Genomic DNA, 24,099 nt, shown 5'->3' on the forward strand with positions numbered 1-24,099 from the left:
TAAACTATAAAACCTAAAGGGCAAAATATGAAACTTTTCATAACAACAAGGATCAAATTACAAATAATCTAAATTAACATTTAATCACATAATTATCTATATTTGATTTATTTAATGATTTCTTGCAAAACAATTTATCAATTTAATCAAAATAATCAATCAATTATCACATAAGGAAACAAATATTTTATTAATTGATAATTATCTTTAATTAGATCAAGAATATAGTCATATATATATCATAAAATCGGATTTATATTGATCTAATATGATAAGGTAACTATCCATATGCAAAAACAGCAAGAAATCCCTAGATAAGCACTATCTGACGAGTTGACTTGTCGAGTCAAGCCTGGACTCGTCGAGTCACCCTGGACTCGGCGAGTTCAGCTATGGACTTGACAAGTCCAGCCTCTAGAACACCAAAAATCAATTTTTTTTCAGATATACAATGCATCAATACAATTGAAACCAAGCTAGGCTCTGATACCACTGATGGGTTTGGTCATAAGACATCCTATGTGCTCATACAAACCCTAATGCTTGGATCTAGGTTTCTCTATTGTACATGCTTTGAATCCAAAACTATAAACCCAAATTCTAGCATACAAATAATCATATTAACATAAGAATGAGTTTATAATGTTACCTTGATTGTTATGTAGCAATAACAATCCCAAATCTCCTTGATTTGACTTTGGAATGCTTAGAGTCACAAGTGTCACTCCTCTAATGGCTTACAAACACCAAGAGCAAATGGAGAAGGTATAAGGAGAGAGGAGAGGTATAAGAATTCGTCTCTACGACCTCTTGAGAATGCTTACATGAATTCATGAGCCTTAGGGTCTTTATATAAGTGTAGAGATAGGGTTTCAGTCATTATCGTTATCTAGTTGCTTATCCACCAAGCAACCCATAAGATAATCCTTGAATCCTTATCATAGTCGAATTCTAAGGCCTTATCACCTTAAATTCGTCCATCCTAATAATAAGATAATCCTTACCTTATTTTGTAACTATCACATAATTACAATTCAGCCCTTCTAGTTTAATTAATTACACTTGATCACAAAATTAATTCTTAATTAATTATTGACCAATATTAATTAGACAAATATGATTTCTCCTTTAATATATTATTCTTATAACATATTAATAAATCATATTATCCTCTCTCTCTATATATTTCTCCAATGAAGTTGCTTTGGTGAAGGCAACCCAAAAGGACCATGCACCATCGGGTCAAATACATACCAAAATAGTTATGGACTTAGACACTAATCCAACAATCCCTACATGTCCTTTGCTCCTAGTCACTTGCTCATCAAGTTCTTCTTACAAAGATACACCTTCTAAATCTTTAAACCACACAAATGGATCACACTCACACGAATTAGGGTTTCTGGACTCTCAAGAGGATGTGAAGTAACTATGGGAGGCTAATGATCCCTTAAATTGGGTACCAAACCCTGGAAATTAAGGCTTCACCCTCCAGCTCCAACTCATCGAGTCACTCTTCCGACTCGGTGAGTTGGTCACTTAAACACGTGGCCCAAACCCGCTGCTACTCGACGAGTCAGGCAACCAACTCGTCAGGTAGATCTTGAATTCACAAGAATTTGTAACCATAAATTGGTATTTGAGAATCGGGGCGTTACAGTATAATGTTGTTTATATAGTGGAATACCCTAAATTTAGGGTTTTTGGACTATGGACGTACGTGGGGCATACATCTTATACGTTGGGCGTATGCCAAAGAGCATCCGCGACCATTTCTCTTATACACTGGGAGTAAACCAGCTTACCCTAGGCGTACCTATGCACCTTCCACTTTGCATGCATGGTCCTCCTTGCCGACTTTTCCATTAAGGGACCATTAATGTCAATAACTTCAAAATGCTATAACTCCTTCATTCTAAGTCCGTTTTCGACGGACTTTATATCCACGAAAAGGTAGCGAGAAGCCCTACGCTTCTAGAGACAGACCCCGGCCCAAAAACCTCTAGAATAAAAACTCAAAACCCATAAAAGACCAAAACGCCCCTAGCCTTTGCCCCTGTAATCCATAAACAGATACTTTCATAATAGGGTGTTACAGATACTGCTAATTTTATGGATCCTTATTGATGATTTCTAGCATTTCTTCATAAGGTGTGATTAGTTGGTCAGCTAGGGTAATGAATTGATGAATGCATTTGAGATTGGGAAGTTATTCGTTGATGGATTCTAATAATAGCACAGCAGGTGTGAAAGTTATTGGAACGTAAATAGTAATTTACACACAATGTTCTTTGTAGTTGCATCCTTCATCTGTTGTTGTTAAAGCATGGTTTGTTGTTGGGTTATGAGGTTTTTCGATTTAATTTGTCATAATTTTTTTGAAGTGGATTTCGACATCTTTGGTAGGCATTGGAGTTGAGGTTTATAGTGTGAGTTTGTTTCAATTTTGTGATTTTAGCTATTTGAATTGGATGGTTAAATAAAGTGATTGGAAGGAAGTCGAAGACACGCGATCATCCGAAGCTCTTCCCCTTTGATCCGGAAGTACCTGAAACATAAACTAAAACCGTAAGCACGAAGCTTAATTAGTGATTTCCCCAAAATACCGTATACCATACATATCTGATAGCTCAAGGCTGTGTCAGGTTTATTTCACCCCGAGTCTATTTCATCCTCGAGTCTATTTCAACTCATGCATCGACCCAAGTTGTACCGAGTCTATTTCACTCCCGAGTGAATTTCAACTCGTATGTCAGCACAAGGTTGTACCAGGTCTATTTCACCCCACATACATATAGCAAACAGGCACACATGCATATAACACATACAATAGGAGTCACAAAGACTACAAGCACATAACATATCCTAGTGTCTTGTAGTGTAGTGAGCAAACTCACCTCAGACTGTTGTTAGTCAAACAAATGATCGGGTTGCTGAACCTGAAAATCCCTGCTAACCAATCAAATAAAACCCCAACTAATAATTCGGACCTAAACCATAACTGGGAATGTAGTTCATTTATCCAACACCAGGGTAAAAGACAATTTTACCTTTTCCTCACTTGGCCCAATAACCGAGGCCCAACCTAATGGCAGCAAAATCTCAATATGGCCCAAATTCTTAAATGATACTCAAAGCCTATTATGGGCCCAAATCCAAGAAGGCCTAAACCTAACAATGCCCCAAATTCAGAAGGACTAGTGGCTCAACAAGGCCCAAAACCCTAATAGTCCTAAATTGTCCAAACTGCAAAGCCCAAGATCAAGCCTGGTATGTTGCGCGTACCAGACGTACGCCCGATGTACTAGGTTGCATGCCAGATCGAGGACTTGAACGTGTACGCTTGCGTACGCACCCATTAAGCACTTTTTCCTTAAGTGCTTAATTCTTGCATTCCAAATGTCCAAATTACAAATCCAAGCCTTATGGAACATCTTAATCCATAGAGTCCTTAACTTAGAGCCTTTACATGGCTTAAATGATCCCAAACCCTAGATTAAGCATTCTACTTTCATCATATGGACACAAACACATGCATGGTTGATCAACAACCATCAAGATGCTAACTTTATGGGTTGGCGCAATAATTGACCATCTCCTCATACACAAAGACTGGACAACCCAAATTTATGTCACATCAATGGGTCTTATGACTACTTGCACTTAACATAAAGAACCTAATATTACCAAAATAGGTAAGGAACTTTGGTTTTTCTCCATATTTAGGTAACCATGTTTTTTTCGTACACATTTGACCAGTAATCTCTTGTGGCATGTTCATAATAGGGTAATGTGATTGCTAACGTTTGACATGCTCATTTGTCCGTATTACCTTATTTTGAACAGGTCAAATAAGTTCAATGGTCAAATGTGTACAAAAAAAACATGGTTACCTTAATGTGAACAAAGACCAAAGTTCGTTACCTTTCTAGTTCATTAACCCTAGAAGGAACTTTTCATGAGATACTAAAAAATATAAAACAACAGGAGGAGAGAAGACACCCACACCCACGCCCTAACGATGATAGTTATCTAATTCCTTTGAGTTCATAGTTTTCACACCCCCAGACCAGAATGGTGGAAACGTCCGGAGGTTGGTGACGTCATTGTGCAGTATCATAACAATTAAACATAAATTAAACATAGCAAATCCAAACCTCATACATTAAGTTAACAAACTTACATTGTTTTACATCATGATTATGTTCTCAAGTTACACAAAAGAGAAGATAGTGAGTAAGTTTCAAACTACAACAAAAATAATCCTGGATCTGCATCCCATTAACCTGCTTACAGATTTCCTGAGAATACAAGTCGTTTGAAAAACATCAACATAAAATATGTTAGTGAGCTCATAAGCATTTTGTATGAAAATCTGTGATAGTCAGAAAACCAGAAAATCCGATATTTTCTTGTCAAAATAGTTGTAAGTCTTATTCTCAATCAAGTATAGTTTCATGCGTGTTTTAGTTTATTGTTTTCAAAATCGTATAAATATGTTTTCTGCTAAAAATCCTATATTTTCTGAGGTACAATATAGTAGTCTTAAAACCCTAAGATTTGTGTGGTAAAAGCTTCGTTTAGAGTATCCAAACCATAGTTGTTTATAATCAAAAGGTGTGACTTGCATAAATTTCTAAATAATATTGTTATATTCTAAGTGAGTCGTTATAACCATACTAATATGACGGAGTGATGTCTAGATGTTCTTCAGGCATCGGTTTCGTTTAAGACATTTGTCACCCTAGACTGGTCGGTCTAGCTGTAGCGAACAACGAAGGTGTGGGGTGTCAACCCCGTATAGATCTATACACAAATTCCTGCTCTCCCTCCATGAGACTCTAGTTATAACTCCTACAAGACTTTAAATGTACATTAATATATATATATATATATATATATATATATATATATATATATATATATATATATATATATATATATACAGCGAAGAAGCGTCTGACTAGAATACTAACAAATATTGGTGCAAATCCTTGAAATCCGTTATTTATTAAATAAATAACACTAGTCGTACTCTTTAACTAGATATATCGTTTTCGTTTGTTGAAAATAATCCACTTTGAATCATATTTGTCAAAAATGACCCAATAATATCGATGTTGGCAAAAATGACCATTCTTTCTATAAATTATAAAATAGCCACATATTTGCCAAAAGGTGTCATAAGTAGTTCAAAATTGTGTGAATTATTGGAATTGGCTCATTTCTTCAAAAATGCTCATTTTAGACTTATATTTAAGAAAATGTTCAAAAAGGCCCTTGTTTATCCAAAATTTTCATTTTTTGTCCTTTAGAAATTGAGATGTTCAATTTTATACCATGTTCCAAAATGATCCTTATATAAATATGTATGGCCAAAAATGGTCCCTAAAATATTATTATTTCCACGATTTAACCACCTCCAAATTATTTTGTCCAACAACTTGTTTAAGCAAATTTTGAAGCAATCCTTATGGTTTTTGTCATAACAATTTGTGATTTTTATTTTTGTAACATACTAGTTGTTGGTTCTATACACAATTTGTAAAATATGGTTCATACACTTGAGACTTGCTCAAGATTTCGAGTTCATGAACAATTTCATATGGAGTATTCATATGTTTAGCACATATAACTTAGCATACATCCATAACAAGCAAATATATCAAGATTTAAACAAGGCTTTGACTTGTATTCTCCCCCAAAAACAATGAAAAGCTCAAAAATAGGGTATGAAGCTCACATTGGGTAGAAGATAGTGTAGTGGGAGAGATGAGGTGAGAAATTGGAGCCTAGAAAACTTGAAGAGTTTGACAAGCCTTGGAAACTTAGTACCTCCTAGGAACATCAATACACAATATATTGTGTGATCATGAAGAAATAACAAAATAATATGGAGAATTTACTAGTCAAATATGAGTTACTTACAAGGAATTTGAAAGAATGGTGAAGAAGATGGCTTCTGGAGTTTGGCTTGAGTCCTTGGGAGTGTTTACGGATGTTAACAGGAAGTAAATTGAATTTGTGACATGAAAAATGGGGTTTACGCCCCCTTCTTATGAGAATGAGAAATGGGATGGGATGTTTACTTGGATTACTGGTGAGTAATGTCCATTACTAAGGGTTAATGCATAAATTACTAGGATTTGCATTGGGAATTTACGCATTACAGCTTGTAATAACCGTAAACACATTGTATAGGAAGGGTTCACGGTCGAAATGGACCTTAAACTAAGGTTTATGGTCTATTGAAGGTCCACCAAGGTGGTATGGCCTAAGGGGGTCCCTTATGGTGTTCATGGCCTAAAAGTGGCCTAGGATGGTGTTCACAATCAAGGCTTTGATGCTTAGGGTGGTTCACGGTCTAGGCTTGATGGTTTGAGGTAGTTCACGGCCAAAGTGGACTCTTGGGGTGTGTTCACGGCCATAGTGCTTCCTAAGGAAGTGTTCATGGTCTTAGTGGATTGGAAACTCGAACATGCTTGTTTTATTGTTTGTGTGCTTTTTATTGTAACATTTGGATTTCTAGGAATGATAAAATAAGTATTTATTTTTGAAGTTATGAGGAGTAACTCGAAGAGTTGGCGCCTTAACTCATTGAGTAGGATCTCGGTTTGGTGACGTGGAAAATGAATGGACTCGACGAGTCAGCAAGCTGACTCGCCGAATTAGTGCTGTTAACAGAAACCCTAATTCTCTCGAGCATAGGCCTATTTAAAGGCACTTATAGCCTCCTTGGCTCCTTCCCATCAGTGTGTTCATCCCTTGAGAGAAACCCTAGAGGTATTTGTGAGCTTAAGAGGAGAGAGAAGCTAATTGGAGGTCATTTCTTTGAGAATAAGGTCAAGCATGTTGCAAGGATCTCAAAGGAGGGTTGGTGGATTAGTTTCATCCTCTTTTCAAGCTTCAGATCTGGTACAAGCTCTTGTCTCCCTTGTGTTTGAATAAATTTACTTTGGTGGTTAAGTTACGGCTTGTATCACCTTATTGATGGCATTTTGGGTGCATCCAAACACTTTTTTCGAGTTATTTTTGCAGATCTGGACCCTGTGAGGTCTAGAGAACCTGAAAGTAGGCGGCCATGAAGGAGTAACCTTGGGGCTTTGAAGCTATGAAGCTTCATTGGAGTCATAATGATGTATAGAACAAAATACACCATGCATGAGCCTCAAGTTCATACCTTTAAGTGACTTTTGGGTGCTAGAAGGCCAGATCCATAAGTTAGAGAAACAGATCTAACCCTATACGGTCGAATGAGTGTTGCCATGGAGGAAACTCGCCGAGTCCATAAGGGAACCCGGCAAGTTTGAACGGGTTGCCCCGCGATTCATGACCAGTGGTAACCCGTCGAGTGGAAGGTTCACACGACGAGTCGAGTGAGACTTTAGAAGGATCCAGAGGACACGCTTGGACTCACCGAGTCACCCATGTGCACTCGACGAGTCTGGTAAAAGTTTGATCGTTGACTAGAGTTGACTTCAGTTGACCTTGGGGTTTTTGTCAAGTTGATTCAAGAGAGGTTAGAGAGGGGTAGAATGGTCTTCTACCCATTATTAGAGATTAGAGCATGAGAGGATTTTCATTAGAGATGTTATCCTGTTGATAGGAGGATGCTAGGTCGGGATACTCGAGCACGAGAGTTTATCCGACTTCATACGAGGTGAGTCTTCTCACAATACTTTACCTAGAGTGGTAATTTTGTGTGACGGGAAGGTCTAATATGTTATGCATAGTATGTGATATATGTTGATATGTGATATATATGTGTTATGATATGTTATGAGTAGTATGTATTTGGACCGAAAGGTCATCATGTTATGGATCCGAAGGTCAACAGTGTATGGACCAGAAGGTCAAAAGGGTATGGACTGGAAGGTGATTACGGGTAGGACCGGAAGGTCTACCAGGGTTGTGACAGAAGTCCCCTGAGACACATGGATCAGAACGTCCCATAGAGCTATGGACTTGAGTGGCGTATGTGGTATTTTGGGGAACTCACTAAGCATTTATGCTTACCGATTTATGTGATATGTGTTTCATGTACTAGCGAGGATCCTGGGAAGGCGCCGGCATGATCTGTACACACTGATGAAGATTTATGTACTTGAGATTCTGGGGTTGTTTATTGAAATAATATGTGATACAATGGGTTTTGAAATTGTTTTTATGAAATTTATTATGATTAACAATGAAAATTTGCTTTGGAAATTCACTTTGTTACAAGTTGGTATTAGAGCCTTGGTTTGAGGGATCCGGATGCACCTTCGGGTGTATTTGAACTCAAACTGAGGATTTGAGAAAATTTATAAAGAAGGAACAATTTTTCCAAAAAAATAAAGGAATTTGAGGAAAGCGGAAAAAAGCAGTGTGTACGATCAGCCAACGCCCGAACAGTGATTTCCCAAAATACCCTTACATTATGTGTTATGAGATATGATATGATGTGTTATGCATGCTAGAGTAGGCTAAGTATTCATATTAGGACTAGAGTGGCCTGATTATTGATGCCTTAGCCTAGGAAATTACTATTTCTATGAGATGCTTCGAGAGAGAGTGGGTAGTAGTAAGGAGCTTATGAGAAGTCTACCAAAGGGTAGCCTATGCTTAGAAAGATGTAGAGTACTTGTGATATGGGATCCTAGGAGGAGTTAGAATGAATGTTGATGCGATGTGGAAGGTAGTATAGAGCCCATACTACTGGAAGCATCGGATCAATGAGTAGTCCATGTAAAAATCCTTGGGATGCTAAGGAACAAGTAGGGCTGAGCGATCGACTGCATGTATACTCGAGAAAGTCTCTGATTTCTTTTATGTTGGGACACATCATGGTTGGTATACCACACACACCGGAGAGCAACGATGTTAGTGATGATGAGATTCGACGTATGATTCATGATGAGATAACTGCAGCGATCCGGAAGGCTAATCCAAAGGATTCTATAGTAGCGGATTGAGAAGTGATGTCATGGTTCGAGTACCATGATAAGTAGCAGATTGAGCAGTGATGTCCTGGTTCTGGTACCATGATAAGTAGCGGATTGAGAAGTGATGTCATGGATCGAGTACCATGATAAGTAGCAGATTGCGAAGTGATGTCATGGTTCGAGTACCATGATAAGTAGCGGATTGAGAAGTGATGTCATGGTTCGAGTACCATGATAAGTAGCAGATTGAGAAGTGATGTCATGGTTCGAGTACCATAATAAGTAGCTGATTGAGAAGTGACGTCATGGTTTGAGTACCATGAGTTGTAGCAGGTCGAGAGCTGATGTCATGGTTCGAGTGCCATGGTGTGAGGTGGATTAACAAGAGGGAACATGGTTCGAGAACCATGATTCATAGAAGATTAAGAGGAGATAACATGGTTCAGGTACCATGAATCATAGCAGATCGAGAGGTGGCCACACGGTTTGAGTATCATGACTTGTGGCAGTTAGTGTTTCTAGTTTTTACAAGTTTTTCCATGGGGACTGTGTAAACTGAGATCAGAGGTGAATGAGTATGGGGCCAGAAGGCCATGATGAACAAATTGTAGTGGAGCTTCCTTTGAAAGGGGAAATCGAGTGAGCTCTGAGGGATTGTGGATGATATGCCAGTTGGAGTCGCAAGACTCAGGGATGAGCAGGGATGGTGCATTATAGGAGAATACGGTCTGGGCTGGGAAACCGGCCGATAGTGGAGAGGTCACTTTCTATGACCCGAGTGGTGCTATTTTCGTTTCCTATTGGAGACATAAGAGGTGTTGAGATTTCAGATTTTGAGTTTGGGGATGAGCCCTGTGGGATTGCACGGATGGTGATCTTCAACCAGAATATATAGTAGTAGGTCTGCCACGAGGTAAAGATATAGCTTGAATAGGTCGTCAGTGGGGAATGAGATGTTCAAGGACCAGGATACACCCTCATTGAGTATAGTAGGGCATATGTTAGTTACAGCGTCGGACGATCAAGAGGAGTATATCCCGGTGGTGGCCCTTATTGTCTTTGATGGGTATTAAGAGTGGAAATATGGTTTCTGCTCTTATGATAAGTGATGTGATGGAACGTTGGTTGAGAAGTCGATGAAGAGGAGTACGGTAGATCATTACTTCCAATCTAGGAGTCAGGGTTAATACTGGACAATTGGGAGGTTCGGTGATGGAATTATGTAAGATTCTGAATGACTAGAGGCAGTCACGGTGGGAATTTCTGAGGATTTCATCTGAGTTTTGGGGCATTTGAAGTTGCTCGATCTCTGTCGGGAGATCATCGAGCGTTGCGTAGCACCGTCCAAGAGTAGGTGCGATGTTATAGGTGGAAATAGTCTGTGGGATAGAGTGCTGGTGCGCTGATTGGGGATGGTTTAAACCCTAAGTGGGGGAGAACCGGGTATTTTATTGAGAGGATTAGAGATTCAATCGAGAATGGTTAGAGATATGGATATAGGGACCGGCAGTGCGAATTCATGAGCCCAGGGTTATTGGCGATTGAGACGAGGTGCAGAGTGAGATAATGCATGTGTTATCTTTCAAAAGGATGAGTGCCTCCATGGCAAGTGGCCGTTGGTCGGAGACCTTGGGGTGAACAGGAATCCTTCGAGGTCATAATGGTGAATTCGAGATGGTTGGTTAGTAGGGTAAGTTCGGCGGTTGATAAATTATGGCTCAATGATGGGGCTGTTATACAGCTTGTGAAGGGCAAGAGTTGATTAGACAACCAATTTTAGGTTGTGGAACATGAAGATCAGTGGATGAGACGAGACATCGCGAGGTTCTATGTGGTGTATCGAGGTATCCGAATTTCATGCATTGGATTTCGGATAATTTTAAGTCTTGAGTGGAGACGAGAAGTGGTGGGTCAAGCATCGATGATTCCAGTACGAGCCCTTTCGATTAATGACCGCAAGTGAGATTGTCCAAGAATATGGATTGCAGCCTGGAAGGGTGTTTTGTTATGACGATTGCCGCCAGATATTGTATTGCATAATTTGGGTAAGTGCATGCACCTATCTTTGATTGATCCGCAGAATGTGAGTCAGTAAGAGGTTGTTGTGATGCTACGGGAAGCCGTAGTACTCACTAGTGAGAGGATGTTGTGATGCTACGGGAAGCCGTAGTACTCACTAGTGACAGATTGTTGTGATGCCACGGGATGTGACATCCCCATTTTCATGACCAGAAAAGACCGGTTTTGTTTATGCTTTATAAAAATCAAAGTACCTCTTTTAATAAAAATGTTGCGGAATTTGTTCCCAGTAAAACATGATAAATACGTTTTAAAGCATATCCGAAGATAAGTATTTTTATTCATTTTAAAATATTTGGGATGTCATGTTCAATACAGAAACATAAGCATAAACAGAACTTACATTTATTATCACTAGTGATTTATATCTCTTTAATCTCTTAGTGTAATGTTACTTCATATCAACACCTGTGATATAAATAAACTAAGTGGGTCAGGTTGGGAAACCTGGTGAGTACATAGGGTTGTCAACCCACAATAAATAATTTTATTAACTTTATCAAACCGAACAAATCCGATTACCCGTTCCCGTTATCCTCACTTTATGTCCCTAAAACATCTAACACAAGGGACCTAGTCTAAGGACTTTAATCGGGATGGACACTACTGCTAAGGGGATTCCTCAGCAATAAATTTCCTTAAGGCAACCATGTGGGGGATGGACTACACTTGGTGAGCACACAGTTCAAATAAACACCTACAAGTTGCGAGCCTGCTAGCGTTCCACTGGACTGTCTAGAATAGTCCGTGGTTGTCATCTATACTCCGCTAAATGACTGGATCATCAATAACATCTATAACGAGGCCTCTCATTATTTTATTTGGTCACACAACAACTATTACATCTACCCATGTTTTACCCAACACAATTTGTAGATATAAAATACATATACAGTTTATATCATTTAAAAAAAATGTATAAAATCGTTCATACAACATAGATAGCAAGTATACAGATAATATGCACACACGGCACGTAATTTATATAAAATACATCATATCTACGTGTAAGCTGAAAGTAATGATGCACTCACCTGAAAAGGTGGTGAATCCGAACTCAAACAGCGCTTCGCTTCTTAAAAATAATTTCCTTCGACGAAACATACTATTATTACCACTAGAGTTTTGGTCTATTATTCGCCGAGACTAATTAATAGTCTAGCTATTATTACTATTATATAATCATCAAACAATACTTATATAACCCATAATAATAGCCTAAGTACTTATTATAAGTTCCTAATAACGTTACTATAATTAAATAAACTATATATTAAAAATAGAGTAGGCGTAGCTCACTTACAACGGGTTTATATAAAACCGGGCTTTGCTTGAAGCAGCATTCCTGAGCTGAAAATCTCTTCTTCTCAGAGCCATCGAGCACTCCGGGGCTTCCGCCTCGTGCTAGGGAGGTTCCCTAGCCTTTTCGGGGGGTTTCGGGGCTAGATAGAGGTTCTGGAGAGAGAGTAAAAAGAAGAAAGAATGGGAAAGGTGTGAAAAAAATGAGGGTGGGAGAGGTTCTATTTATAGGGTGAAAATGGCTGAACTTGGTGCCACATGTCACTATTTAGTGGCAAGACTTGGGGAGAAAGCAATGGCCAAGATTGTGCCACATCACCCATTTTCGCACAGCACACTTCCGACTTCTAAAACCCGTAACTTTCACATACGACCTCCGTTTTTGACATTCTTTATATCCACGCATAGGTAAAAATAATATCTACAACTTTCATTTTGACTCCGTCGGCTAATTCTCGACCGATCTTAAATTTAATAGTATGAGGAGATTATATTGTTAAATGTCAACGTAAAACTCATAACTTCTACATACGGACTCTATTTTCATCTGTCTTTTTACCGTTGAGTTCCTATTAATGAGATCTTCAATTCTCATTTAGGTCGTGTAGGCCAAAATCCGCTCGATCTAAAATTCGAGTTTCGAGTTGTGCACTGCTAAGCCAAATCTTAGAAAAATCATAAATTCCTCATACGAAGTCAGATTTGGGTGTACTTTTTATGGACGCTCTCAGGTTAACATATTCTACGACTTTTGTTTAGATTACCAAGTCCAAAAAGTCCTCTATCGTAAATTTACTATTTATGTCACCCGGTGTTGTGTCGGTTTGCCGTAAAACTTCGACGAGCCATAACTTCTTCGTTATAACTCGGATTTTGGCATTCTTTATATGTACGGAATCCTTGAGAAATATTATAAATCTTGGTTAAGATTATTTATTCAAAATAATATTTTGTCAAAAAGTCATTTTCGACCCCTATTATCTCTAAATTGATTAGCCCGGATCTACGGGCGTTACAATTATCTCCCCCTAAGGATGATTACGTCTTGGAATCATCTACAAAACAGGGATGTATAATGACTCCATACGTTATCTTTTCATCCTAGGTAATAATCGTAACTTCTATGTTGGTTCGAACAAGTTTCTAACTCTTGGACTCCTTGACTACAGGCGGTGCTTGATCTTGCACTTGCTCCCTATCTCACGTTAGACTTTAGATTAGACCTTAAAGTCACGGTCTTGATCCTTAATGGATACTCCTTCTTCTTCTTAACAAACTTAAGATAAGTATATTTGATTACTACAATAGGCCGATGTGTCATGTTCTAATGACCTCTCATTGTATGTTGCAACGCTCAGACTCAAGTCTCTTAGAGTCAAATTCCAGAACAGACTATACCTTCCTTCATGTTCTAATGGGATACAATCACATTTCAACATGTAGCATTTCTAGCTACCTACTTCTTTAACTATCATCGCGATATTTATACTGGTCGCCTTGGTTAGCTTTCATTTCCATCTTCTGGTTTAAGTGAGATGCTACATCGAACTTGGTTCTCTGAACCACGTATCATACTCATTGTAGTTGGACTCAATTTGATATGACTACTAGGTTCAGAATAGCAACAATCTTCTTAGTCATTACCGGAACGATGGTAACGACATGCTTGAATAAAATGGAATCCATTATTGGCTTCTTGGTAACCTTTGACTTTCCCTTGATCCAAGTGTGAGTCATGTGCTTCCGGTAGTATATGCATCTACTACCTTTCACACCTACTCATACTCGTCCCAAGTATTGTCTCGCAGTCCCCAAGTCCTAAAATCACAAAACAATTTAACACATACGAGTGTGTCCAAATAAATATAAAAATTTCCCTAGACTTTATAGGACTTCTTTCATGCATATCTTCAATCATCAATTCTGCTTCAACTCAGTTGGTGATGGAAATTCTAGATGACAGGAAAACTTTAGGAACTACACCAATCGTTCTATCATCCCGCGAATCAAATGTTTACATTCAGATGTACCGTACTTCTCTAGACGTACTGCTATTTTATCAGACGTATTCTAAAGGCAAGATACCTCTCTTATGATATCTTTCGTTGGGTATCATTCACTATCGTAAGCCATCTCATTTCCTCTATTTTTCAGTCTATCATGGTTCGCATCACTTCCTGAACTTCTGCCATTATGATAGGTTCGGGTGCAGGTGCAACGACCGATGCATGACCCATCACATTCTTAGGCTCAGGTTGTCATCTTCCTCGGATATTTCCTAATCTGTCTTCACCATGACGTTTTGTACTCCCAAGCAGACGCGCGGTGTACCGAGGCGAGAATTTAAATAGGAAATAATTTATTTACGATAGACGTCTAGATCCCCTTGTCACACCGAAAAGTTATATGCTAGTTCTAATACCGTAATCAAACGTTTAGAAATCTGAACACATAAAATTTCCAGATCCGCTCGGCAACAGACCATAGATCCGAACCAATAATAGCATATAAGGTATTTTTGTAGCTATAACATAAAACATTTAGCACATAAAACATTTTAGGCATCTTTCCTAAAATAAACTAGTTCTTGTGTCTAAAATATAGCAGACACTCATCTCACAATCATCGCTTAGCATTCTAAGTTTAATTCTAGAAATTTCCTACCAATTCCTAGTTCGCTTAAACTAATGCTCTGATACCAACTGTGACATCCCCATTTTCACGGCTAGAAAAGACCGATTTTGTTTATGCTTTATAAAAATCAAAGTACCTCTTTTAATAAAAATGTTGCGGAATTTTTCCCAGTAAAACATGATAAATACGTTTTCAAAGCATATCCGAAGAAAAGTATTTTTATTCATTTTAAAACATTTGGGATGTCATCGTCAATACAGAAACATCAGCATAAACAAAACTTACATTGATTATCATTAGAGATTTATATCTCCTTAATCTCTCAGTGTAATGTGAGTTCATATCAACACCTGTGATACAAATAAACTGAGTGGGTCAGGTTGGGAAACCTGGTGAGTACATAGGGTTTTCAACCCACAATAAATAAGATTATTAACTTTATCAAACCAAACAAACCCGATTACCCGTTCCCGTTATCCTCACTTTACGTCCCTAAAACATCTAACACAAGGGACCTATTCTAAGGACTTTAATCGGGATGGACACTACTGCTAAGGGGATTCCTCAGCAATAAATGTCCTTAAGGCAACCATGTGGGGGATGGAGTACACCTGGTGAGCACACAGTTCAAATAAACACATACAGGTTGTGAGCCTGCTAGCGTTCCACTAGACTATCTAGAATAGTCCGTGGTTGTCATCTATACTCCGCTAAATGACTGGATCATCAATAACATCTATAACAAGGCCTCTCATTATTTTATTTGGTCACACAACAACTATTACATCTACCCATGTTTTACCAAACACATTTTGTAGATATAAAATACATATACAGTTTATATCATTTAAAAAAGATGTATAAAATCGTTCATACAACATAGATAGCAAGTATACAGATAATATGCACACACGGCACGTAATTTATATAAAATACTTCATATCTATGTGTAAGCTGAAAGTAGCTATGCACTCACCTGAAAAGGTGGTGAATCCGAACTCAGACAACACTTCGCTTTTTAAAAATAATTTCCTTCGACGAAACATACTATTATTACCACTAGAGTTTAGTCTATTATTCGCCGAGACTAATTAATAGTCTAGCTATTATTACTATTATATAAGCATCAAAAAATACTTATATAACCTATAATAATAGCCCAAGTACTTATTTTAAGTTCCTAATAACATTACTATAATTAAATAAATGATATATTAAAAATAGCGTAGGCGTAGCTCACTTACAGCAGGTTTTATAGAAAACCGGGCTTTGCTTGGAGCAGCATTCATGAGCCAAAAATCTCTTCTTCTCGGAGCCGTCGAGCACTCTGGGGCTTCCGCTTCGTGCTAGGGAGGTTCCCTAGGCTTTTCGGGGGGTTTCGGGGCTAGAAAGAGGTTCTAGAGAGAGAGTAAAAAGAAGAAAGAATGGGAAAGGTGTGAAGAAAATGAGGGTGGGAGAGGTTCTATTTATAGGGTGAAAATGACTAAACTTGGTGCCACATGTCACCATCTAGTGGCAAGACTTGGGGAGAAAGCAATGGCCAAGATTGTGCCACATCACCCATTTTCGTACAGCACACTTCCGACTTCTAAAACCCGTAACTCTCACACATGACCTCTGTTTTTGACGTTCCTTATATCCACGCTTAGGTAAAAATAATATCTACAACTTTCATTTTGATTCCATCGGCTAATTCTCGACCGATCTTAAATTTAATAGTATGAGGAGATTATATTGTTAAATGTCAACGTAAAACTCATAACTTCTACATACGGACTCTATTTTCGTCTGTCTTTTTACCGTTGAGTTCCTATTAATGAGATCTTCAATTCTCATTTAGGTCGTGTAGGCCAAAATCCGCTCGATCTAAAATTCGAGTTTCAAGTTGTGCACTGTTAAGCCAAATCTTAGAAAATTCATAACTTCCTCATACGAAGTCAGATTTGGGCGTTCTTTTTATGGACGCTCTCAGGTTAACATATTCTACGACTTTTGTTTAGATTACTAAGGCCAAAAAGTCCTATATCGTAAATTCACTATTTATGTCACCCGGTGTCGTGTCGGTTTTGCCGTAAAACTTCGACGAGCCATAACTTCTTCGTTATAACTCGGATTTTGGCATTCTTTATATGTACGGAATCCTTGAGAAATATTCTACATCTTGGTTAAGATTATTAATTCTAAATAATATTTTGTAAAAAAGTCATTTTCGACCCCTATTATCTCTAAATTGATTAGTCCGGATCTACGGGCGTTACACGGGAAGCTGTAGTACTCACTAGTTAGAGGATGTTGTGATACTACGGGAAGCCGTAGTACTCACTAGTCAGAGGATGTTGTGATGCTACGGGATGTCGTAGTACTCACTAGTCATAGGATGTTGTGATGCTACAGGAAGCCGTAGTACTCACTAGTCAGGGGTTGTTGTGATGCTACGGGAATCCGTAGTACTCACTGGTCAGAGGTTGTTGTGATGCTACGAGAAGCCGTAGTACTCACTAGTCAGAGGATGTTGTGATGCTACGGGAAGTCGTAGTACTCACTAGTCAGAGGATGTTGTGATGCTACGGGAAGCCTTAGTACTCAGTAGTCAGAGGATGTTGTGATGCTACGGGAAGCCGTAGTACTCACTAGTTAGAGGTTATTGTGATGCTACGAGAAGCCGTAGTACTCACTAGTCAGAGGTTGTTGTGATGCTACGGGAAGCCGTAGTACTCACTAGTCAAAGGTTGTTGTGATGTTACGGGAAGCTGTAGTACTCACTAGTCAGAGCTTGTTATGATACTACGGGAAGACGTAGTACACACTAGTCAGAGAGAAGTTGTTATGATAAGTACTCTTTGATCATAGCATGGCGTAGAAGAGTTTTTGGCATGGGGTGGCCCTAATTTATGAGTTTTTGGGAACCTGGAGGTCGAACCAGGGGTGACACAAGGGTCTCCTAAATGATAGGGAATCATTATGTTCTGAGTAAGGTGTAGTCATCGCAATCCGCAAGAATAGGATAAGTGATGTACGCATGGGTTGTGGGAATTGAGTTCTGAGTTGAGTGCTTTGTTGGTACGAGTGGTTCCAACTCTAGGTTGGACCAAACTCTCGAGTTTGAGTTTTGCTCTGGTGGTGCGAAGGATAGGCGAGATGAGATTCTGGATTCTGAGGTGGGCTCCATGTTGAGGAGTATTGTTGGTCATCTGATGTCTTAGACATGTGTGTGTTAGTACTCAGGTATGGGAGGTACAACAAGTTTCATGGAACTATAAGTAACAAATGACAGAGGTCGAGGTTGAGTCGATCTTTAGTTGGGAAGGTAGCATTCGCTTAGGGTTAAGAGAACTTCGTTAATTATGTGTCACATTGGGCCAATGTGGTTTTAGTAAGAAGGAAATCATGGAGACGGTTGGGATAATGCAACGGATGACCTTGGAGGTTCAACTGTTGGGTCGAGATCAGACCTGGTACTCAGTGTTAAAAAGGGATACGAGGAATGGAGCGGAGGCTTATGATTTTTAGATGTATGAGAACACTTCAGAGTGAGCACGATTATTCTTTTGGGTTTGATGGCAGAGAGTTGAGAATTATTTGCTCGGTTGGGTTCCAATAGCAGTTCAGTGGATAAGTCCTGCTAGGACGTGAACCCTTCCGTTTCTCGGGTCGTGATTCAGATGGTTGCTATGTTTGGTATGAGGGATCGGTAGTCGATTGTTGGATTATGTCTGGAGATAATCTGAAGGGTTGATTTTTCTCCAGGATTGGGAATCCCTGTTGGGATCCAGGTGTCCAGAGAGGATGGAAGTTGTGTGACATGAGATCCTATCGATGGTGCCATTTGGTTATTGGATTTGATATGTATGTGGAGGAGCGATTTCGAGGGAGAAATCTAATTTAAGTGGGGGAGAATTGTAACATCCAGATTTCCAGGTATGATAAAATGAGTATTTATTTTCGAAGTTATGAGGAGTAACTTAACGAGCTGGCGCCTTAATTTGTCGAGTAGGATCGCGGTTTGGTGATGTGGAAAATGAATGGACTCGACGAGTCTGCAAGCTGACTCGCCGATTCAGCGCTGTTAACAGAAAACCTAATTCTCTCAGGCCTGGGCATATTTAAAGGCACTTATAGCCTCCTTGGATCCTTCCCATCAGTTTCTTCATCCCTTGAGAGAAACCCTAGAGGTATTTGTGAGCTTAAGAGGAGATAGAAGCTAATTGGAGGTCATTTCTTTGAGAATAAGGTCAAGCATGTTGCAAGGATCTCAGAGGAGGGTTGGTGGATTAGTTTCATCCTCTTTTCAAGCTTCAGATCTAGTACAAGCTCTTGTCTCCCTTGTGTTTGAATATATTTCGTTTGGTGGTTAAGTTAGGGCTTGTATCACCTTATTGATGGTGTTTTGGGTGCATCCAAACCCTTTTTTCGAGTTATTTTTGCAGATATGGACCCCGTGAGGTCTAGAGAACCTGAAAGTAGGCAGCCATGAAGGAGTAACCTTGGGGCTTTGAAGCTATGAAGCTTCATTGGAGTCATAATGATGTATAGAACAAAATACACCATGCATGAGCCTCAAGTTCAGACCTTTAAGTGACTTTTGGGTAATAGAAGGCCAGATCTATAAGTTAGAGAAACATATCTAACCTTATAAGGTCGAATGAGTGTTACTATGGAGGAAACTCACCGAGTCCATAAGGGAACTGGACAAGTCTGAACGGGTTGCCCCGCGATTCATGACCAGTGGTAACCCGTCGAGTGGAAGGTTCACACGACGAGTCGAGTGAGACTTTAGAAGGATCCATAGGACACGCTTGGACTCGCCGACTCACCCATTTGCACTCAACGAGTCTGGTCAAAGTTTGATCGTTGACTAGAATTGACATCAATTGACCTTGGGGTTTTCGTCAAGTTGATTCAAGAGAGGTTAGAGAGGGGTAGAATGGTCTTCTACCGATTATTAGAGATGAGAGCATGAGAGGATTTTCATTAGAGATGTTATCCTGTTGATAGGAGAGGGGCTAGGTCGGGATATTCAAGCACGAGAGTTTATCCGACTTCATACGAGGTGAGTCTTCTCAAAATACTTTACCTAGAGTGGTAATTTTTTGAGACGGGAAGGTCTTATATGTTATGCATAGTATGTGATATATGTTGATATGTGATATATATGTGTTATGATATGTTATGAGTAGTACGTATTTGGACCGGAAGGTCATCATGTCATGGACCCGAAGGTCAACAGTGTATGGACCGGAAGGTCAAAAGGGTATGGACCGGAAAGTGATTACGGGTAGGACCGGAAGGTCTAGCAGGGTTGGGACGGAAGTCCCCTGAGACACATGGATCAGAAGGTCCCATAAAGTTATGGCCTTGAGTGGCGTATGTGTTGTATGTGGTATTTTGGGGAACTCACTAAGCATTTATGCTTACCGTGTTATGTGATATGTGTTTTAGGTACTAGAGAGGATCTCGGGAAGGCGTCGACATGATCTGTACACACTGATGAAGATTTATGTACTTGAGATTCCGGGGTTGTTTATTGAGTTAATATGTGATAAAATGGGTTTTGAAATTGTTTTTATGAAACTTATTATGATTAAAAATGAAAATTTGTTTTGGAAATTCACGTTGTTACAAGTTGGTATCAGAGCCTTGGTTTGAGGGATTCGGATGCACCTTCGGGCATATTTGAACTCAAACTGAGGATTTGAGAAAGTTTTCAAAAAAGGAACAATTTTTCCAAAAAATAAAGGAATTTGAGGAAAGCGGAAAGAAGCAGTGTGTACGAGCAGCCAACGCCCGAACTGTGATTTCCCAAAATACCCTTACATTATGTGCTATGAGATATAATATGATGTGTTATGCATGATAGAGTAGGATAAGTATTCATATTAGGACTAGAGTGACCTGATTATTGATGCCTTAGCCTAGGAGATTCCTGCTGCTATGAGATGCTTTGAGAGTGAGTGGGTAGTAGTAAGGAGCTTATGAGAAGTCTGCCGAAGGGTAGCCTATACTTAGAAAGATGTAGAGTACTTGTGATCTGGGATCATAGGAGGAGGACTTAGACTGAATGTTGATGCGATGTGGAAGGTAGTATAGAGCCCGTACTACTGGAAGCACCGGATCAGTGAGTAGTCCAAGTGAGAATCCTTGGGATGCTAAGGAACAAGTAGGGCTGAGCGATCGAGTGCAGTATACTTGAGCGAGTCTCTGATTTCTTTTATGTTGGGAGACATCATGGTTGCTACACCACACACACCGGAGAGCAGCGGTGTTAGCGATGATGAGATTCGCCGTATGATTCATGACGAGATAACCGCGACGATCCGGAAGGCTAATCCGAAGGATTCTATAATAGCGGATTGAGAAGTAATGTCATGGTTCGACTACCATGATAAGTAGCAGATTGAGCAGTGATGTCCTGGTTTTGGTAACTTGATAAGTAGCGGATTGAGAAGTGATGTCATGGCTCGAGTACCATGATAAGTAGCGGATTGAGAACTGATGTCATGGTTCAAGTACCATGATAAGTAGCAGATTGAGAAGTGATGTCATGGTTCGAGTACCATAATAAGTAGCAGATTGAGAAGTGACGTCATGGTTCGAGTACCATGAGTTGTAGCAGGTCGAGAGATGATGTCATGGTTCGAGTGCCATGATGTGAGGTGGATTGAGAAGAGGGAACATGGTTCTAGAACCATGATTCGTAGAAGATTAAGAGGGGATAACATGGTTCAGGTACCATGAATCATAATAGATCGAGAGGTGGCCACACGGTTTGAGTATCACGACTTGTGGCGGTTAGTGTTTCTGGTTTTTACTAGTTTTTCCATGGGGATTGTGTAGACTGAGATCAGAGGTGAATGAGTATGGGGCCAGAAGGCCATGATGAACAAATTTTAGTGGAGCTTCCTTTAAAAGGGGAAATCGAGTGAGCTCCGAGGGATTGTGGGTGATATGCCAGTTGGAGTCGCAAGACTCAAGGATGAGAAGGGATGGTGAATTATGGGAGAATACGGTCTGGGCTGGGCTACCGGACGATAGTGGAGAGGTGTTGAGATTTCAGTTTTTGAGTTTGGGGGTGAGCCTAGTGGGATTGCCCGGATGGTGACCTTCAACCAGAATATATGGTAGTAGGTCTGCCGCGAGGTAAAGATATAGCTTGAACAAGTCGTCAGTGGGGACTGAGATGGTCAAGGACTAGGATACACCCTAATTGAGTATAGTGGGGCATATGTTAGCTACAGCGTCGGACGATCAAGAGGAGTATATCAGGGTGGTGGCCCTTATTGTCTTTGATGGGTATTAAGAGTGGAAATATGGTTTCTGCTCTTATGATAAGTGATGTGATGGAACGTTGGTTGGAAGTATGGTTTCTGCTCAACAATCACAGCAGTAAAACTTTCTAACATTCCATTCTCCACAACATCACAACATCTTCTTGGTTGGAAGTAGGCCCTTGACCATGTTTTGGGGTCTTTGTCCATCAGTTACTGATGAGCACTTGGGTCCCTTCAAGCTCTTTCATGGAAAACTTAAAATCTACCTCTGTTGTTGCTTTACATGCCTTCCAGAATATGCTTGCATATTGGGCACCACTATACCTTTTCCTAAGGTTTTGGTTAATATGCTTGGCACACTACCTATATTCTACATATGGAAGGAGTTCTTTCATAGCCTCAATCAAACCCTGTTAACAAATTCTAAATATAGTGAATAAGGATGCAAATAGATAGGAAAAGTAATTACAAACAATTAAATTACCTTGTGTTGATCAGATATTACACTGTATCCATAGCCCAAATTAAGTCCTAAGTCATCAATGAGTAAATCCAAAAACCACCTCCAATTTTCCTTATTCTCCACACATACTACTGCCCATGCAATAGGATAAATCCCATTGTTTGCATCCTTTCCAACAGCACATAATAACTCCCCTTTACAGATCCCTTTAAGGAAACAACCATCTAAATCTATTATCTTCCTGCATCCCTCCTTCCACCCCTTCTTCAATGCATCAAAGCAAACATAGAACTTACTAAAGTAGTTCTTCACATCTGGCATATGATTTACATCAAGCTTCACAGTGCTACCTGGATTTGATCTCCTAATCTCTTCTGCATACGACCATAACTTTGCATAATGTTCAACTAGGGTACCATCTATTAGTTGGAGTGCATATTTCTTATCTCTCATGCATTGACCAACACTAACATGAATGCCAAACTTCTGTGACATAGCTGTTCTTAGCTTTCCAACACTCATCTTTTGTCTAAGTAAGAACTCTCTTATATAATGACTCCCTATCCAAGCATAAGTGACCATGGACCCTAACTTGTAGTTCCTTGCACATTTGTGGATTGGCTTTAAAGACTTAATTTGGAAGCTTGCTTCATCACTCATCCAAGATGACCACAGCCTAAATGAGCACTCACCCTTGCAACACTTAACCAATAATCTTTTCCTATCATTTTTCTCAAAGCAACGTTGGTACCCATTCGTAACAGCATAGTTGCATAACATCGATTTTAATTGAGATGGATCTTTGAACCTCATACCAAGTATTGGGATCTGCTTTTTCCATGGAACTAACTCATTAAAATGGAATGTTGTTGAGTTACATTGGCATCCTCTTCATGCCCATCATGATCATTTATGTTGTTATCATTTCCGTCTTCCTCTTCGCCACATAATCTATTTAGAAATTCGTCACCCTTTGTCCTATTCATAGTGACTATGTCCTCATTAAACTCCACATCCACATCTGTTAGGTTATCAATTTCGTCCTCATTCTCACCACCATCAATTCAAGAATCATCTCCATCCTCCTCTTCTATTTCAGAACCAAACCAATCTTCTATTCCTTGACCATCATGGTCCACATACATACAAATTTTACCATCTGTCCCATATGCATGAAAAATGAAACCACCATAGTCTTCATCATTAGCTATAACAGTTATACCAGATATTAAGGGCTTACCTGGTTCACAATAGTATAACTTCTTTATACTTTCTTGCATGAACCGTTCGAGAAAGGTGATACATTCACTGTATGTCATTCCAGAAAAACCGTGATCATTGAAAGTGAAATTGATACCATGGTTATACAAGAAAGGATTTCTAAGAAAAACACATTTGAAGTTCAGCTCCACTATAGGGTAGAGTCCATCAG

At 39.4% G+C, this 24,099-nt stretch overlaps 1 protein-coding gene across 1 annotated transcript; it reads right to left on the reverse strand.

Annotated features, from left to right (window-relative positions):
* Positions 1–22,563: 22,563 nt before the first annotated feature.
* Positions 22,564–23,653, reverse strand: LOC145007051 (uncharacterized). The gene is made up of 3 exons (XM_078966053.1): positions 23,546–23,653; positions 22,689–23,495; positions 22,564–22,614 (listed from the first exon to the last, which is right to left on the reverse strand). Exons 1-3 carry the CDS (start codon positions 23,651–23,653, stop codon positions 22,564–22,566), a joined length of 966 nt encoding a protein of 321 aa, XP_078822179.1.
* Positions 23,654–24,099: the final 446 nt, after the last annotated feature.

This window comes from Lactuca saligna, chromosome 7 (genome assembly GCF_052625555.1).
Source record: "Lactuca saligna cultivar CGN05327 chromosome 7, ASM5262555v1, whole genome shotgun sequence".
Taxonomy (NCBI): Eukaryota; Viridiplantae; Streptophyta; class Magnoliopsida; order Asterales; family Asteraceae; genus Lactuca; species Lactuca saligna.

Excerpts from the sequence above, each read along its gene's own strand:
- LOC145007051 (XM_078966053.1), bottom strand. The coding sequence starts at position 23,653 with ATGAATAGGACAAAGGGTGACGAATTTCTAAATAGATTATGTGGCGAA. Across the intron at positions 23,496-23,545 it reads GGCATGAAGAGGATGCCAAT|ATCCCAATACTTGGTATGAG; the intron begins GTAACTCAACAA and ends TGGAAAAAGCAG. Across the intron at positions 22,615-22,688 it reads TAATATCTGATCAACACAAG|GGTTTGATTGAGGCTATGAA; the intron begins GTAATTTAATTG and ends ATTTGTTAACAG.